This window comes from Epinephelus lanceolatus, chromosome 3, assembly GCF_041903045.1.
Source record: "Epinephelus lanceolatus isolate andai-2023 chromosome 3, ASM4190304v1, whole genome shotgun sequence".
In the NCBI taxonomy this organism is placed as follows: Eukaryota; Metazoa; Chordata; class Actinopteri; order Perciformes; family Serranidae; genus Epinephelus; species Epinephelus lanceolatus.
Window position 1 is genome coordinate 36,271,243 of NC_135736.1, and position 20,620 is coordinate 36,291,862.

The 20,620-nt window shown below is 39.9% G+C and overlaps 1 protein-coding gene across 2 annotated transcripts in view; it reads left to right on the forward strand.

The window, feature by feature from the left end:
- The window catches only part of glra3 (glycine receptor, alpha 3), a 74,588-nt gene that overhangs the window by 24,116 nt on the left and 29,852 nt on the right, over window positions 1-20,620 (forward strand). For both annotated transcript variants that reach the window (XM_078166313.1, XM_078166314.1), the window contains exons 3-5: window positions 2,833-2,900; window positions 17,434-17,657; window positions 19,292-19,374. In XM_078166313.1, the coding sequence (XP_078022439.1) occupies window positions 2,833-2,900; window positions 17,434-17,657; window positions 19,292-19,374 (375 nt within the window). The remainder of the gene's footprint in view (window positions 1-2,832; window positions 2,901-17,433; window positions 17,658-19,291; window positions 19,375-20,620) is intronic.

Sequence of the window (20,620 nt, forward strand, 5' to 3'; positions counted from 1 at the left end):
AGTGAATATACAGCACTGTACAATCATTTACATGTGTTAAGAAGTTAACAATGTGTATAATTGTGGCACAGAAATCCGTGAAGAAACGTTTTGGGTACACTAAATTATGTGCTGCTGCACCTAAATGAAAAAGTTGGTGCACCAGTGCAACCAGTGTAATAGCAAGTCTGGAGCCCTTTGCCCTAAAGTTCCTCACATAGTCTGAATATGTAGGTTAGATGAACTGAAAGCTCTTAGCTGAATTTGTTGTTCTATCTTTAGGCCTTGATTTAGCAAATGCAGGCTTGAGTTACAAGCTCATTTTGGTGTCTTTTTGCAAATTTGGCAATTTGAAATGTAAAACCCTGAAACAGTCCAGTGGAGTATGGAGCAGGATTAATTTGTTGTTAGGTGGAGTTAGGGTGGGATCAATAATGCCAATAACACAAGCTCCTTTCACTCCTTTAAAAGCAGCGGTTTCCTTACGGGTCAGCAGCAGTCCAGGTCATCTCTTACATTATACCGAAAGGTGTTGCTAATATTTTCCTCCTCTAAATACAAATGATTCCATATAATGCATCCAATACACCTGCACCAGTAACTGTGGCCTCAAACATGACATCTTCAGGACACCTGAGTTTCTTGTGTAATTAGTCTGTGCAGAATGTCTTACTGCCAACAGAGGTTTATCGATTTACTTTGCCTGAGCCCAGGGGTGTGATTGAAGATTGAAGGCATTGACACCCGATGATGCATGTGTAAATACTCAGCACTTGTGTGTAAATGTGTTGTGCATCCCCAAAGGCTGTGCTACATCATTTTATATTGCTAAAGGCCAGACGTACAGGCAGAAAACAGCCTTGACATATTGAAGCAACTTGTTAGTCCCTCTTTTAAATATTTAATGTTCCTTTTTTAAATATTTATTGTGTAGTATGATCAGAACTTAATTTCCTTCCGCAGAAAGTTGAAAACATCTCCTTAACCTTTCTGTTGACATGACCCTAGATCGGGAAAAAGGCCAGTGGGACTCAGAGAGGACATCAACGGAATGTTTAGTGACAACTGGCCAATTTATGTCAGAGCGATGCATTGCACTGACCCGGCACTGACCCTTTAAGGGTCAATATCTCACTGCTAGGATGACCAGGTGTCCCACTTTATCCTGTACAGCACAGCATTTTTATCCCTTGTCCCACATCCCACATTTTTATTTGCTGTAGTTTTCAAAAATCAAACCAGTGCAGGACAGACACATTTCTGCATAACTCATTCTCTTCTGTGTTTGATTACACTCAGTCAGGTAGAGGCAGCATTCATTGTACTCATTGTAGTGGCATACCACAGAAGAAACAAGAAGAAGAAGATCATACTTGTGAGAAGATACTGTGTATGTGTGCACAAATATATACACATCTGTGTCCAGCTTGAGATAAGATAAAACAGTCAGATGATAGTACTGACCTGCGTCACTGTGAACTGACCAAGTTATTTTGTTGTCGGTCAAAACACACACAAGGAGTGTACACTATCTGTGGCACACGTCCTTATTACTCTGTGTCCTGTGTTTTACTGGACATTCTACGCACAGCTGCTGGTGAAAGAGTTAAAGCTTTAGCTGGTAACTGTTATAGAAACTAACTTCTTTTATATTTGCTGACGCTGACACCATAAGTAAGACAGATATTCTGTGAGAAAAAAATCATACTTCTCCGCCCACTCTATTGCCTTGTAGCATTTCTAATAGCATTACTGCACGTGAACAAAAAAAAAAACAATCAGAGCCGAGGAGTCTCTAATGTAGCAACCTGTCAAACTAGGCAGCGCTGATCAAATATAAATCAAGATTCTGTTACTGCATCACCTATTTCTTATCTCAAATGTTTTTGGAAACATATTTTAAAATGAGAAAATTTGTGTGCTGCCATATTGGATACAGTACCAAGCACTGCCCACCAGCCGGACATTTTGACTGCAGTTGATAGAGTGATTGACATAATTTACAACTGCTTTAGAGACTCCTCGTCACTGATTGGTAGACTATCTCTCTCATGTATGTCTTTCAGAATGTAATATAGATAGTTTTTCATAAAAGTTACAAACATTATCTTTAATACTGATGATGCAAAGAAATACTTGATTGATTTGATTTTTACAAGATGGAGAAAATCACAGTATTTTTGACTAGATATCTCAATATCAATATGGAGGAAATATTTTACGGTTGATTATTGGTGCTTTCACAAAATATTTACACTGTCAGATTTTTGATAACCAATCATCAGTAATGTGGATATAATAATATATGATATAAAGAGGGTAAAGGCAAGTAATAGAACAGCAAGAACAATCTGCTAAGTTTATAAAATTGCTTTACTTTAACGCAGCCCTTTTAATCTATCTAAATCTATCTAGACTCATATAAAGATATCAATATAATACTGATGTATTGCCCATCTATCTATCTATCTATCTAGTAGGTCAATAAACCTGTCATTTATAAAGCAATTAATTATGTGGTTTGTATGTATGAAGAATTCAGTCATTGTTTACAAGTCAAGACCTCAGTGGCATCTTCCAGAACTGAGACTGAATTAATCATCTACCTTTTTCAAAGGGTTTTGCTCCTCATGCAAAATCCATTCCTGTTATTCACTGCAATGCCCAAAGTTGAGTGCAGTCATTCTGTTTCACCTTTTGTACCAATTAATATGTTTACGATGCATATTTTTGGTGTCTCGTGTGAAGCTTAATAATATGGTTGCATGTGTTATTTCCCTTTAAGACAATCACACTACATTTGTATTTATATCATATTTGTGTGCTGTAATCATTCTACCTCTCTCTCTGCAGGTCCTCCAGTCAACGTCTCCTGTAACATTTTCATCAACAGCTTCGGCTCCATTGCTGAAACCACCATGGTGAGTAACAAAGGTGCCGCATGAAGCTGCATTAAATTTGCATAAAGGTTAAATTAGCATGGAGGCACAGACAAAGTTTTTTTTACATAAACCTTGTTTCATCAAAAGTAGAGCCAACATGGTGGTGACTACAGCACTAATCCCCAGAGAACTTTATTTTACCAGGGGTTTAACGATACATAGATCTGGATCAGTATATCGATTCAGTGAGCAATGATCCAATCTCATTAATGCAAAGCAAAAACATTGATATGTATTGTCATCTTTAGTATGTGCCTTAATTTTGAAATTCCCATGGCAGGTCTGTGCTATCATGTCAGTCCAAGTCCAGTTATACCCTTTAGACCATTGAGGATATGACCAGGATTAAAGGAAAGAAGAAAAAGATATACTTTATGAAATTTATTTTTTTTTTAACTCTGTTGTCATATACACACAGGCCTGAAATACACACACATGCACAAACAGGACCTGTACATGCATTAAATGGAGAGGAGTCATAGTGAAGGGTCTGCCCATGGACAGGCACCCCATGCAATTGGGTGTGGAGCCTTGCTCAAGGGCAACTTGGCTGTGCCCAGGGGGCAAACTGGCACCTCTAAAGCTACCAGTTCACACTCCATATTTGGTCTGGACGGGGGCTTGTACCAGTGACCCACCGGTTCCCAACCCAGGTCCCTGTGGACTGCCACTCCATGTTTTTTAGATTAAAATTATTCTGGATTGAGAATATTCAGCCTTACTTCACCTGGGTGCTCAAATCCATGAAAAAAAATAGTAGAAAGCAGATCATTTCATACCCGAAAAACCTCCAAAAGCTTTGAGCCTGATGGTTTAGATCGTAACAGCAATAAGAGTATTAGTTTGTCAATCAATCAAACACTCAAGATGTGCTGAGATTACAGTAGGGCTCTGGTGGGTAGGGTTAAATTTAAAAAAGTCATGGTAACATTAATGTTTAAATAGTTAAATGTTCACAGGCCAACAAGCACACCCCTCTGATTTAAACAGTACACTGCTGGTGAAACTCGTTAACAAAAGAGTAAAATCCATCGATATCTTTTAAACGACAGATGGCACAGGTAGAATCACTGACATTATTCTTTGCTATTAATTAATAACTGCATTAGAGGTAGTGGTTCTGAGGCAGCATTGGAATGATTAGTATTATTATTGACCAATTAACAGTTTTTATTTGTTAATTTTTTAATTTAGGATATGGTCAGGTCTTATTAGCACCTAGCAGAGGGGCAAGAGGAAGAGAGTAAAGCTCCAAACTGTGGCCAGACATGATGACACACTGACAAGTAGAGATAATGACAGAGGGAGGCAGACAGAGATAGAAATCAGAGGAGACAGACAAGCAGACATGAATAGCAGCGCAGTGGAGACATTTAGTGACTTTGACAGCAAATACTCTAAAGTGGCGTGAAGTCAGTCCAGGCCCCACACGAGCTGCTTTGTGCATCCATATTATGCGCACACACACACACACACACACACACACACACACACACACACACACGTAAACAGACCAGAATGAAGATTTTTAAGGGCTTTGTGTAATGTTGCAGTTCGATTAGTAAAAAAGCTTTCAGGAGCAGGAGTTAAAGCATTTTATCAGTTTTCTTGACCTGTGAAAGTCACTCTATCTCCTTTAGGATTTCAGAGAGCTGCAGAGCTGTCCCGACCTGTTAGGAGTCCCTTGACCGGGGGCAAACGATAACAGACACAAGCATAGAAATTTCAGTATGTGTGGAAATCCTGCAGAATTCACTTCAAAGATACTGGTGGCTTAAAGGGAGCTGAGAGCCCTTCCAGGATGTAACCCATCCATACTGACTGCCAAGAAGGACAGAAAGCTAGCCAAGATCTGGGTCCCTTTATTGAAGCTCTGTTTATTTCCTCTTGAAACACCATTATATTGCATATCAATAATTTCCCCACCACCAAACATAGTTAAGATACGTTGGATTTGTCAGTGTTGTAAAAAAACATGCAGCCATTAATATCACAGCTCAGTGCAAAGATAAAGATGCTTTTCTAAATAAATTGCAGAATAAAAAACAGACTGCCTAAACATATTATTTCCAGGGGAAGCAGGCTTTGAAATTTTGTGTATTATTATACATATTTAGTTTAGATACACTCTTATTTCTGCCATTCCAGCTGTACACACAGGCTGAGTAATGGCACCTATTGTTTTTAATCTTTTGCTTGGTCCAGTTTAGTGCTAGCTGGACTAGTTGTCGTTGTAAACAGTGACTTAATTTGGGAACATTCAGCAACTAGACTGCAGATATCAGATGGTTTTCCATAAACCACCATCAGTGACTGGAAGGACGGCATACCAAGCTGGATCTAGGGTTGGGTACCATTCACATTTGAACAGATGCCAGTACCTATGCTGGTTCCCGGACTTTGGTACTGGTAACCTATGGTACTTTTTTTTTGTGGTACTTTACTCTTTCTGTAATGACAAAAAAGTAAATTTTAAAGACGCTGCTGTCGACAAGTGATTCTGCTCCTCTTTTCTATTATAATCACAAGAAGAGCTCAGTGTGTCTTTCTCTCTGGCTGTTAACTTGTGTGTGTGTATATGTCTGCTCATCTCTATCTATCCCTGTTTTTACACAACTGACAAATATGTGGAATAAGTGCATAATTAAAGAACACAATCACAAGTAGCAGTGATACTAGGCTATTTATAAGATTACATTGCCCAGCGTTCTCACCCACATGTGCTCTTCAGTACTGAAATTTGGCACTAATTGATTAAACGCGAGCTGGTACTTGGTAGTACCAATGTACTTGGGTCAGTGCCCTTGAAAGTATGGAGTTCCATACCCAGCCCAACTAAAATGACATGTAAGGACTTGTAAAATTATTTTCTAGAGTCTCTTCATGTAGACGGCTATGTCATAAGGAACAAAATAAGCAAAATCTCTCAACATGACTGCTAACAACACTTAGCAAGCTTAACTGTCCACAAACTGAGTGAACCACCCAATCACTGGATGCTGATTTTTCCATGTCATGTAGGAAATGCCAATTTCTTTGCCATAGAAATCCAGGATTTCAAGGAAAAGTGTTTTATGCCCCTGTTACTGCTCCCATACAGCTAACCGTGGCTCACGTTAGCCCATTGCCAAAGAGTAACATGAAGCACCTTAGCCCAGCGTTGGAGGCAGAGCCCCATTTATTCCTATGAAAATTGCTCAGTGACACAAGAAGCAAAAAATGTTCAACTGCCACACATAAAATTACCCAGATGATCCTAATCAGCAAAGTCTTTTTGGCCTCGATGGCATCACGTGACAGACACAGAAGTTGTAATTCCACTGTTTGGCCACTACGAAAATTGGCTTCAAAGCCTGGCACACTTCCTGGCAGCCTGCAGTAGCCTAGCTAGAGCCACCTCACTAGCATTAGCTAAGCCTGCTTTCATCATCATCATCATCATCATCATCATCTCTTTAACGGTCAACATTAAAAAAAATTGCCAAGAGTGAGAGTCATTACAAAAACACATCAAGTGCTTGTGTAATATCATACCAACTGGCTGGTCTCACACATAGCTACTGTTTCACACATTGTGGCACAAATTTCCAAATAGTCGTTATTTGGATAACCTGATCACATATTGGAAATTTAAATGTTTATTTTCTAGTCTGAAAAACTATTACAACTTAATAACAGCTTTTCTTTTTAGTTTCAGAGCAGCTGTTTGGCAGGTAAAACATAATAAAGTTGGCAATGCTTAGCAAAGTTAATGTATTTCCTGTCTAAAACAGAGGTAAGCGCACAAAATCATGCAAAGCAGAAGCGCCCCGGTTCAGGCTTAGAATAAGGTGAATACCTGCAAAGGCAACCCTGAGGGTATTGTTGTGCTTTAAGTATATTTTCATCTGTTTTACACTCATGATTACAGTGATTGTGTGTTAGGCTCTGAGTCCTGTCAAAACACATGTGACCTACACTCAATACTGTGCCTGATTGCATCCTGTGTGGACACAGACGGAGCTGCTAATGTGCACTCACGCTTCATGTGAAAACATGTTGTTTGTCTTGTTGGCCCAAAGCCAGAAATAGTTGATACTGGCAGCTAATCCCAAAATGGGTGCTATCAGCTCCAAAACTATTTGACACCATTGATTGATCAAATTGAAGTATGTATTTCTGTGTGTCTGTAAATCAGTAATGATTGAACACATTTGTGATGCTTGGCTACGCCGTGACACCACTTCACTTTCTGCACGTCCTGTATAATTAGCTAACAGAGCAGAACTGGTTGTGATCAGTGAAGCCTCCTCTAAAGATGGATGGATGGACGAGTGGATGGATGACTGAAGCGACAAGGTCTAAGTGCTTTCTGCACCACTGGGAGTTGTTCTGTCGGATATGCCATTTGTAACTGTGTGTGTGTTCGTGTTGGTGTGTTTGCCTGCCAAGCAAGAACTGTCATGAGTCATTTCAAAATTTACAATATTGCTTTCGTTTGACTTATTATTTATCGGACTCAAATAAATTTTTCATGACAGTCGGCCTATGTGTGCTTGTTCACACAACAATGAGCCGGCTTTGTGTGATTTATTTTTGAGTCCGTCCGTAGTACATACAGGAAATTATGTTTATTACCCTTTTTATTTGTTCATTTTTTAACTTAGATTTAAACTCTTGTGACAGGCTGTTCCAGATGTGAACACCACAGACATGTAAAGCTGCCTGTGCACAGATCCTGCCCACCGTCCAGGGAACAGCTAACAGGCTAGTGTCGGAGGAAGGGAAGCCTGTGTCATACCTTACAAACACATTAGGCATGTGTCAAAGGTCCGATCCCGCTGAGTGATTTGGAAAGTGAGAGCGTGATCTAAAAGTCAGACAGCCAACGAAGGGACTAAAAGCAGCGAGTTTGGGGACTGTGCAGAGTGAGGGGTCAGAGCAAATGCAGAGGTTGTGAGACACAGTTCATACCGAGAGCTGTGGAGAGAGGGGCACTGAGAGATGCATATATACATGGGCCATATGTCACATTAGGATTAAGACCTTTCTCTCTCCTCACCATCTGTCTTTTCATCTCCCCACTCCTCTTTTCCTTACAAACAAGAGAGTGCAGTGAAATAACCTCAACACATGAAAAACAGACTTCAAATATGTTTCACTGGCATGACAGGAAGTATAACTGTAGCTGAATATGATTTAAGCCGACACACGTATTATTAACGGCTTGGATGTAGATAATGGATGCATGGATAGACTGATAAATGCTGTCTTATATGGCTTTTTATGTCATGAACTTGAACTGTTGCTGTCAGCATGAAATATTACTGTTAATGATACTAATTAGAGGAAGAAGATTTGCTATAAGTAGTAATCTTGGTTTCTATCATGATTTTGTGGCTGTAACAAACTACGTGCTACAACATGGAGGATTTTTGTTTCTTGTGTCTATTTATTTGTTGACTTGACTGCCTCTGAAAACTATTGAGGTCATTCAAGGATGTGATGTAATGCCTGCTTGCCCTCAGGTGGCTGATACTTGTTTGACTTCCATCCCGCTGCGTGGCACTTTACATGACCCCCTCTTTACCCTTTTAAAAAATGAAAAGTGTAACGTCCCTGAGGTCTGCCATGCTGCCAAAACTATATCCACTGAACACACAGAGCCCAGTTCTCACTGAGGTGTTCCACCTGAGCATGTTATAATGGGAGCGATGAAGCTCTCTGAAGATTTATTTTGGAGAAATTAAAACATTATGTGAATGGGTCTTGTGGTATAGTAAAGTTAAATCACTTAAATTCATATTAAAGGAGCAGTGGTTCCCAACTGGTCTTGCCATGGGGTCCAGATTACCCCTTATGCATTAGTTCAAGGTCAGTTAATATATTCAGCATCATACTTGCTTTTGGCCGTATCATCGAGTTAGTAGCTGTCTCTGTCAAGTAGCTATCCATTAGTCACTTGCTCTACAGCAGGAAATAGCACTTCAAAATAAAAGCTCTGTGCCGGGATGTCTTTGGACCCCCAGTCCATTTAGAATGGGGGTGGCTACACCGGCAAGTTGCAGCTAACGGTGCTAACTCAATAAAGAGTGCCAAGAATGAATGGCAACAGTATGAACAGAGATAGTGGAGCTAACCAGGGGGGAACCGGAGGGTGGGAGCTGCACTTCTGCAACGATGCCGTTCCAATATCAGCGGTAATTGCCGTATGAGCACAGTACGGAGTGGCATCAGTGAGCTAACCAGTGGGATACACTCAGCAGGACTCACGCTGTGTTCATGCTACCAACTGCACAGCAACAGGCTACAAGTAGTTTAGGCTACAAACTGATACCCGTCGCTTGTTGCACCTGACAGGCATGAGGCGCTACACATCAAAGTTGAGACGGCCCAAATTTTTCAGAGCGTTTCAATGAGGCGATTAAGTGTCAGCCATTCATTTGTTTTCATTTCTAATAATCTTAAATAATCCAGTCTTTTTATCTTTGCACCTCTTGTCTACATTTTGGCTATTTTTAATGATTTTTTAAAATTGTAAATCATTTAGTAATTAATATCCTTAGTTATGTTTTATATTTTATTGCTCTGTAAAGCACTTCGAATTGCGTTGATGTATGAAATGTGCAAGAAAAGCTGTTTTGCTTTGCCTTTGTTTGTTTTTTATCTTAGTTAGCCGACACTACGCTAGCTTTATGTGCATAGCGGTGCACACAGGGATGCAATGGGGTGGTGTAATGTGATTTAAAATGGGGCTCAAACAAAAGCAGAGATTTTTTTTTTTAACTAATACAAACATTCGGTCGAGGTGCGTTGTGGCAAGTAGCAGACACACACAAGCCCTCAGCACGTTACCGAGCGCTTGAGCAACACTTTTACGGCGCCTCAGCGATAATGTAGCTGGTCATGCTGTTGCATTGTCACACCATCATGCACTAACAAGCATGTGCAGCCGGACCATCTACCACAACAATTATCAGAGAAGCTTTTACAGCATTCACAGAGAGAGCGTGACTTCACTCTCCGCTTAGTATGCCATTACTCTATATCTTATATCTATATCTTTACAAAGCCAATAGTGGTCTGCTGCTATATTAATGCTCTGAATGTTGCATAGAGCTCCTTTAATCCCTCTTGTTTTTCAGAAGTTAGCTCTAACACCTATCAGAAGGAACATATATGGAGCGTGCCTTGCAGTTGTATTAAACACAATATGCCCTTTTTAAAAAGATTTTTTTTCAGAGAACAGTTATGATGGTAATGCGACCATTTATTGCTGTTGTTTTGTGACACTGTTTCACCTCCTTTGTTTTACCATTACATCACCAAAAGAGAGGAGAAAAATAAACAGGAGGAGAGATTCAGAGTTTATTTTTGAATGCCCTAATGTCACACACACAGTACACACACACATACACACACACACACACACACACAAAGGGCTTAGAGCCAGGTTGGTTCACTCTGGTCTGTACACGCTATCTATGTTAAACAGATTTACTACTGTTAGACTCTTTTTTTTTCATTTGTTCACTCAATCTCTCCATCCCTCTTAATCCACTCTCTCTCTGTGTGCGAGCAGTGTTTAGTTGATCTGAGTACAGGGAAACATGATAATACCACAGGTTTGTCCTCATAAAAACCATTTCAAGTCCAAACCTGTGGTACAACAATTTGGCTGTTTTGTTGTTAGCAGTGCACCTGTATCCTGAATGCTTGTGTTTGTCTTTATAAAGTTGCATTATTTATTTATTTATTTATTTATGTGGCCACCTCTGGGCAGTGGAACAAATACAGCACTGACATATTAGCATCTTACAAAGTTTATTTGGCAAACTTTTACAGTTTCAGAGCAAAACAGATATTCATTATGCATTTGCATTTCTGGCCAAGTCCAATAATCACACTCATTTTACTTCTGCTTCAGTCTCACCTAACTCCTCAGAGAAAGATATGTTTCTTTAGCTCTTTGATGCCCTGCTGCTGTAACAGCTATGCACTTACATTTTCTGTTTACTGTTTGGTGTTTGGCAGGTATAGCGTACAATGGATTTTTCCATGTTTTTTCTCTGAAAGCAGCTGCTGCAGCTGAACATTTGAGTTAACGAGAGTTTCTGAGTTGTGAAACCAAGACAAAGAGTTACAGGAAACTAAAAACGTCTGTAGAGTTGAGAGAAACTCCAGCGTCAGATAAGAATTCTCTGTAGGCGCGTCGCCATAAGCAGTACCTCTCACCTAACACGTTCAGTCAGACAATCATTTAATCCATTGTTGATATAAAAACATTAATTAGTGCAGCTTTAGAGTGGACAGTTCACCCCAAAATTTAAAAATACATTATTTTTCCTCCTCCCTGCAGTGCTTTTTATCAGTCTGTGTAGATAGTTTTGATGTGAGTTGCAGAGTGTTGGAGATATCAGCCTTAGAGATGTCTGACTTCTCTCTAATATAATGGAACTAGATGTCACTCAGCTTGTGGTGCCCAGAGTGCCAAAAAATACATTTAAAAAAATCAACAGCAATGTCCCTTTCCAGAAATCATGACCAGGTTACTTACGATAATCCACAGACCTTGTTGTGAGCAGTTTCATGTCAAAAACAATATTTTTTCTACCAAACTACATCTGCAAACCTTATCACTGCACATAAGGAAGCATAAATCAAGTTCAAAGTTCATTAGCTAGCTCAGTGGTACTGCACGCTTCCTTCTGTGCTGATATGGTTGCAGGTGTATTTTAGCAGACAGAAAATAGTATCTTATTTTTATTTATTTAACCTTTATTTAACCAGGAAGTCACATTGAGATTGAAAATCTCTGTTATAAGAGAAACCTGACCAAGGTAGCAGCCAATCAAAACACATTTAAAATGCAGTACAAAAAAAACAAAACAAAAAAAACCTCCACAATAAAACAACAACTATTCAAACACAGTGGCCTCTCAAGAAAAACAAGCACATCACCACATTCAAATGATGCCATGAATGGATATAAGTGTTTCTAACTTTAGATCTTTTTGAAGATTGAGGAGGAAAATACAGTTTTCCCCAGATCTGTTAAAGCCTGGGGTACTTTAAATAGCAACCACTTGGAGGAGCTAACAAACCTGAAACTGTTACCGCCGGGGTCTTTGGATTATATTGGGTAACCGGGTCATGATTTCTGGAAAAATCTATTCAAGAGAGAGCAGACATCTCTTCTGTGGATACCTCCAACATTCTGCAACTATATAGCTAAGAGGAAAAATGTGTATTTTTGATTTCTGAGTGAACTTTAAGTTTCATAATCAGATATGGACAAAGACACTTTCAAAGCTCATTTTCAAGGTGGAAAATGTATTTAAATATGTTATTGTTTGTAAGTGTAATTATGAGAAATGGCCACCAATGGCGTGGGATGGTTTTGGTCATTCTAGTCTGTACATGCAGTTCATGCTGTTGTTTTGTATACTCTCCTTTGACTTGAATGACTGATTGAATGCCTTCTAAATCCAGCTGCTTTTGACTTTAATTTAATACACTCTTTTCTAATTATCCAGATGGTTATGTAGTATAATCAGGGTTGGAAATTAGCACCACTCACCAGCCAAATGCTGATAAAATATGCAAGTGGCTGCTGGATTTGCTTCACTCACCAGCCAAAAAGCAAAATTAATATCCAACCCTGACTACAATACATGTTTTAAAACAGTTGAAACCAGTACATAGTTTGCAGTTGGTGCATCAGGATAGTGCTTTGCTGGCAGACTAGTTGAAGACACCAGATAGACAACGGATTGGATCTTTAACATTTGGTGCCCAGACACTGTGGTAATCAAGCAACCGCCAGAGAAAAACTGTGACTGAATAGCTGAAATGAAGGCCTCTCAACCTGCCAGCAGAGATCTCATCTGTAGGTAGAGACATCCAGGATAACCTCAGGCAGGCAGTGAATCACTGTACAGTGAATTGTATTTCCAGCTCTGATTAGGTTTCTGCATCAGTGAACACTAAGAGGCTAATGAATCTGCTACATGATTCCTAGGCAGTGATTATAATGACATGTTTGTTCTCTTCAGTTTGACAAATATGGCGTGTAAAAGCTAATTAAAAATAAAGCATAAAGAGTATAAACAGGTAGCTGTAATAGTACATGTGTAAATGTTAGTTGTTACACTGATTCTCAGGGGGAGTTTTGATAAGTGCAGAGAAGCAGCTCATGAAATAAAAATTGCACGTTTGACTCAAATAGGCCAAAAGCATCGACAAAAGTTAGTATTACTGTCACACCTAAATCAGACTTACTCCTTTTTAATTTCATTAGCCGCATCTGTGTTCACCGTGCGATGGCCGTGGCTCTGTTGGAAGTGTAGTCAAGTGGAAGAGTAGTGATGTCACTTCCAGTCAGTGAGCATAGTGAGCAGATATGCTCACTGCCTTTTACAGTGCATTCTGGGAATTTTCTAGGGAGCTGAACTTGCAGTGCAATGGAGTGATACTGGCATCAGGACACTCAGTTCACTATTGAGGTACCAGTTTGAGATGCTCCGTGTCGTCCCCCCCCCCCCGATGCTTATGCTGCTTTTATTCTCACGGACCATTTAAATCATTCGAGAAATAAATAAATGGCCTACATTTTCATCCAAGCGTCTCCCACTCCACAGAAGTAACCTCGGACCATATGATATCACTCCTGATTTATGCATGGCCACCCCCCTCCCCCACCTAAGCTAGGCTTATCTCCTCTTATTGTTTATAATTCCCACGTACATAACCCTCATTTAACAGGTTAAAGCAGCTGGAGGACAGACAGACCACCAGACTGAACTGCTGTTCAATGTGCTGTGATCAAATATAACTCCAGATGGTTTCTTTAATATCATTTAAGTTTAATTCACTGTAGTTTAGTTTAGAAAACTTAATTATCCTCAAAGAGGCAATGTGTAGTACAGCACATACACATTTCAAAAACACTACATAGAACAAACAGCAACACAGCTGTCCCAGCACCCGTAGTCTAAGCAGCCCAACCATACGCCAAAATCGTCAGTACAAATTGTAGCGACCCCCAGACAGGACAATGGTGAAGCGTATTGATGTTATTAAAAGTCTTTACTATGCAGTCACATTATTTGAACGCCATTGTTAGCCTTTCCTTCTGAAACACCACACAAGAGCTTGTTCTTTACAAGAAAGAAGAGCTTGATAATGCAGAGCAAACTTCTATCTCTCCCCTCCTTTGTTCTCAAACTTTTCTGCTTCCATATCGTGTCTCAGCTAAAGATAAAAGTCCTGTAAGATCAAAAGGAAAAGGAGAAGTAGTTTTAACCTTATATACAGACCTTAATTTACCTTTTGAAGTCATTGCACCTGATAAATAAAGCGACCACATCTAATTTAATTGTCTTATTACCATGAGAATAATCTCTATGAACAGATATCTGCATCTGTATGCAGAATCCATAGGACAAGATTTTGATGTTGGTAGTGTTCTGGTGTCTGATTGTAGTCCCAGTAGTACTGACCAGTCATGTTGGAGTGGGCTCTGCCTGCAGGTTAACAGTCGGAGTGGGAGCACAGGAGGCAGAGCCCATTTGCTGAAATACAATCTCAGAACCCATCAGCTGTCATCTGATGATGATTTTGCTTTTTATTAACTTTTTTTCCCATTCATTCATTTTTCATACATTCATATGCAGATGTCTGTCTTGTCTCAACTTGCTAATGAAACTATAAACAATGAGTGGCACACAGCAGAGGAAGTCTTGGCCTGGATATCCTCTGGCTACACTGGATCTCCTGAAATATTGGCCGTTGCCCCCAGAGGCTTTATCATCATCAGACAATAACTGATTGGTTCTGAGATTGCCATGGGAAAAAAAATCATTTTTTGTCTGGCTGGTTCTTATTTTGTTTTTGTTTTTTGTATCTGCAGCCAAAAGGTAGAGGCTGAAACTCGTCTGCTTGTCAGATAGAAGAGACATGATGTAATGGGTTTAATAGGTTTGAACACAGGATTAGGGTTTTTTCAGGTTGTTTTCGAATATGTTGGTGCAAAAAGAAGCCATTTTTGGCATTTGGCATACATCATTTATGCTAAAATTTATTTCCATACTATGATTTCTTACATATGATGTATAAACACTTGGACTCTTAGCACTGATACAATATTAAAGCCTGTTTAATGTCTATATAATCAAGCTCTTAAGGTCCTGGATAATGAACCTGAAAGCTACTATCGCTGTAATATTTCCCAGATAGGGTGTCCTTAGCTGTGAAAATCTTATTAAATTTCACAGTGCTTTGGGTAACCTCTAGCTAACCTGGTAGAGTGTGCACCACACAGAGGCTGCAGCCCTTTGCTGTGTCATCCCCACTGTCTCTCCCACCTCTCCTCTCAAACTATAGCTGCCCTATCAATAAAAGCAAAATACCAAAAAAATTAACTAATAAATTTCACAGTTTTTTTTTTAATGTTCAGTGTTCTCAATGAACTACCACCTCCCTCATTAAGTAAATTAATCTCCCAGAAAATTTTGTCCCAAGGAGGAATTCTTATTTCCACTACAAGGCCTTCACAGCAAGAGCTTTCAGTTTTGGAACATCCTGCTAAGTATATGACATAGCGACTCCTACCGTTCATCCTGGTCTCACAAAAAGTCGTCCTTTAGCGACGGCATGATAGGTGGCAGATCACCGTTATTGTGTAATGGCTCTCTGCGGCATCAGGGGGAAACGCAGCAGGACATGAACTCAAGTTAAGGTGACAAAAGTCCGAGACAGGTGGTGGCTGGTTCCAACAAACACCAGCCTTCACCCAGGAGAGCGCTGTTCGCCCAGGAGAGCGCTGTATAAAGCCAAACCCTCCTCTTTTTTCCTAAACCCAACCAGGTGCGTTGTTGAAGGCACAAAACGTTCTGTGTTTTACTGACATATTTTGAAAGAGACTGTGCGTAAATGGTAAATTTCCTGTGAAAGCAGAAGTATATTTTGAAAGAAGATAATACAGTACATGTAACAGGCATAAATTGACACAGTGTCCCAGAACGTAAACATCCAACACACCCAGGGTACCTTGCACATCGTGTCTGGACATGGAAGGTCCATGACCAAACATCCATATGTGACAAGGTTGGAGTGAGACATGGCTGCAGTATAAAACAGTCAGACCTGCCATCTTACCTGTGCCTACCCCGTCTGCTCTCATCTGCTTTCTGCTTGTGTTTGTCAGATTGTTTCCCTTCTGATTTCACCTGTCTTCTGTAATGTTATATGGTTTTATGTTTTTATGTTTAAACTGCTTTTGCTGATTGTCTACTTAACATTGTTTTGTAATTATTGCCTGCATTTTACATGTCCTAATTTGCATGATGCTGCTTTACTCCTGTCCATTTGTAACTGCATATACTGTGTCTTTTATTGTTGTTTTAATGACAGTTGAAATTGAGCCTTATGGCTAACAATGGCACATTTACTGTGATGATGGTTAGTGTTCATGTTCCCTCATGATAAACAAATACATTAATAATGTGTTCACCCATGGAGTAGGAACCATCTGAAACCTCAGGGACAAGACTGATTTGCTCACCTGCGGCTCATAAGCGAAGACTCGGGAGCATGACCCTGTGACAAACTGCTGCAACACTCCAGTCGCTTGTTAGCGCTTAAAACCCCCACTTAATCCCCCCCACCCCACCCCCTTAGTGTGCCTCTGTATGCTGATGGTAACAATGAGGACACAGCTGCCTCCAGATGTGGTGGAAGATCTGCCTGTGCAAGCAGAAATCAAGAACCCAGTTGGAACATATGTATTCATGAACAATATGGTTCCACCACTGCTGACATGTTTGCAGACCATCAGCGCCGTATCCAACTCAACAGCTGGCGTAACAGGGATTCGAAATGATTTGCACACCTCTGCCTCATCAGTGCAGACCTTGAGCAGATTGCAACCAGGATGAAAATATGATATACTGAGAAGCTTGGCTGATTGATTATGGGCAGTGTGGTTACAGAAACTGCACAAGGTGAAGATTGTAGCTTCATTTATATTCACCTGTGGTAACCTGCTTCTGGAAATTGTTTTTCCTGCAAAGAGATAACATGAGCAAAGATGTCTGCTTCACAGTGGAAATATGCAAAGCAACATTTCTCAAATTCATCCATGTATCTTGGATAGATATTTCAACATTCATCAAACACAGCAGTGCAATTTTAAAATAGAGAAGAGAGCATTGTTCTCTTTTTTTTGTGGGGGGGAACTGTTGGACAAAAACAACAAGTTTATCTCCTACGTAGGAGATATACACATACACAATTATCTTTTACTTTTTTAATGTAGTTTTGTTAAGAGCAACAATGCAATTTCCAGCTCTTGTTCTCATGTAAAGAACTGCACATCATCATTGTTTTTTTCATCCATAACGCTTGGACTGAGCTCAAACTTCACTCATCATGCAAATGATGTTGTGGGGAAACAACTAGTTACCTTAGCTTCCATAAAAGTGTCTTAATGCCTCTGTGAGTGATGTATTCGTGTCATTCTCTGTGTCTGTAGGACTACCGTGTGAATATCTTCCTCCGTCAGCAGTGGAATGACCCCAGGCTCGCCTACGCTGAATACCCAGATGACTCTCTGGACTTGGACCCCTCTATGTTGGACTCCATATGGAAACCTGACCTGTTCTTTGCCAATGAGAAGGGGGCCCACTTTCATGAAGTCACTACAGATAACAAGCTGCTCAGGATATTTAAGAACGGGAATGTTTTGTACTCTATAAGGTAATTATGGCACAGGCCCTGTTTAACTGGTGGAGGTAGGGGTCAGTCATATCTGAGCGAAATGAATACACAACAAAATTTATTTCAGAAGTGACAATAGGTTCCTTTTTGAACACTTTTATTCTCTTGACTTTGACCAAACTGGCTGGAGGCACACAGTGCACCCGTACAATACAGCTGGGATTTGGAGGAATACATTATCTGTGGTGGGAATACATCATAAGCACTGTAGTTCTGTATAAACGTGCACCATAAGGATTTGTCTTTTATGGAGAATGCATCTGTAGTTTGTTTAAACATAACATTGATTTGTAGTTTTACTAAATCTTTTAATGTTATTAGTTTTTGATTCACAGTGCAGAAACCAACAGCATTCTTACTCCCAACATAATGCACTCTGAACAATACAACCCAAAATAATGTGGGGTATGTTACTCATCCAAGACAAGATTTATTTGTAATATAGAAAGAACTGAATTTTAATATACGTATTTTTATATATATTAAATTCATAAATAATATTTTGTTTTTCTAAGCTCTGACAAAAAAAATCTGAAAATCTCCAAGAATGTCTACATGTGTCTGTTTTCCCACTACATTCACTGTTAAAAGAAAACTTAACCCACAAAATGACCATTGTTATATCAAAGACTACCCAAGTGTTACCTCTGCTTTGTAAGGAAAACTTTGTTGCATGCCTCCACGGTGAACGGAGAATCCAAAAAAGAAAAACATTCTTCATGAATTGACGTAAACAAGAGAGCACCTGCTATACCAGATGAGCTAGTGGGCACCCCACAACAGCAGAACTATATCAATCCATCTGTTTACAAACTTTCATACAGTACAATCCAAGTCTCAATATGCAGTTGTATGCTCACTACTTGCTAAACACAGGAATTTCTACTAAAACATTACTATTTAAAAAGCAGCAGTGCAAACAGTCTCATACTCAGGGCATGCTACTTGTGGGTGGGAGTGTTTCATATTGAAATGTTTTAGTCATTTTATATAGCTTTTGCTGTTGTTAAATGTCGACTCTTATTACTTCAATTCATGAAGAATGTTCACCGTTTTTGGATTCTCTGTTCACCACTGAGGCCCAGTTCAGTTCAGGATTCTTGAACCTTGGTGCTATCTAAAGAACCAGCATGCCTTTCTACCAGTTTTGCATGTTATCACTGTAATCAAGACTTTGTCATCAACAGAGGGTGTTACACAATGCACAGCAGAACTAAACAGTCCAGGGATAGAACAGTAAGATGGTGGATTGCATTGATAACCTGCAAACTCAAACAAACCCAAAAACCAATATGGACCAACAACTAATGACATCACTGCACGCTCTATTTTTTGTGATGATTTCCTACTTCTCTGTCCTCTCTTTCCAACCTGTAGAATATGACACACCCACTTTATTTTTAATTGAAATGCTCTGACTGATTCAAACTTAGGAGCAGGAGCTTGAACTGCTTCCATGATGGTGGACAAGTGGTATTAGTGCTGCATTAATATAAAATAAGCAGAGATAAAAGCATTTTGATACTGTACATGTGTACAACATTCATGGATGACTTCAAACCCTGTCACTGTCTCTGACTCACTTTTTCCTCATTCTCTCTCTTTGCTTCCAGACTAACATTAACTCTGTCATGCCCCATGGATCTAAAGAACTTCCCCATGGATGTTCAGACCTGTATCATGCAGCTGGAGAGCTGTAAGTGCACTAAAACACACAATTACACACAGATGTTTGTAGTTGTATACATGTTGTTGACATAATGCATTTTCTATCCCCTTACATCATAACTAAATGACCAACCCCAACATTTGACCTTAACTAAACCACCTATCTGCTACAGTTTAAATGCAAGGAACTATTTCCTCATTTGTATTCTTTCTGTAACATAACAACAAGCTGCTACATTTTTTCATCCTGTTGGGGGTCAAGGGGGGCTGGAGCTTTGGTGGGAGGTGGGGTACACCCTAGACAGGTCTCCAGACTATTGCAGGGCTGACACATTGAGACACGCAGTCATTCACACTCACATTCACACCTACGGCCAATTAAGAGTCACCAATTAACCTGATGTGCATGTCTTTGTGTGGGAGGAAGCCGGAGTACCCGGAGAAAACCCACGCTGACACGGGGAAAACATGCAAACTCCACCCCTAAATTCAAGCCCCAGGTTCAAACCAAGAACCCTCTTGCTGTGAGGCAATGCTAACCACTGCACCACCGTGTCGCCCACACAGATCTGTAGTGGTACATATACGCAGGCATATGGCGTATACCCACCTCGTGGAAGGGGGATACATTGCACACTGAACTAAAAATATCCACAGATGCGTATCAGTGCACATCCTGCAGAGTAGCTGTGTTACAATATTTCATAATCTGTGTTGTTTACTGTGCTCCACAGACATTTGTTCCCTGACTTTAGCCTTTAAGGCAGGGCCTCCTTAAAATACTCCCGCAACACACCTCTGTAAAATGGCACCAAGCCTGTGGAGAAGTGGTGTCTGAAGGACAAACCCAGGGAAAACAGAAACCCATTCCCTTCTGGTCATTCTTTAAATTGTGAGCTACACTGACAGTATAAAATGGATGAGTGTACTGAAAATTACTCCAAGATAGATTTTGGAACTTTGTCAATATACCAATCTTAAACCTTTGACCTCTGAACAAGGCTGTCTGTTTTACCTTGGTATCACATGCAACTACATGCATCTGTCACTAATTTTGTTGATTTCTTTCTTCATCACCGTTGTTTCCTCCTCCTCTAGTTTATTATTCAACATATTGTTTATCAAATCATAGTGGAGCTTTGACCCCTCGATGATGCATTCGCAGTCTAAATGTTTCATGACAGTGGGCTTCTCTCTGTGAGCATCACTCATAATTAAATTGGTTAAAAAATAAATCTTCTCACAGGAATGTCCCACAAATCAACAGTCGCACA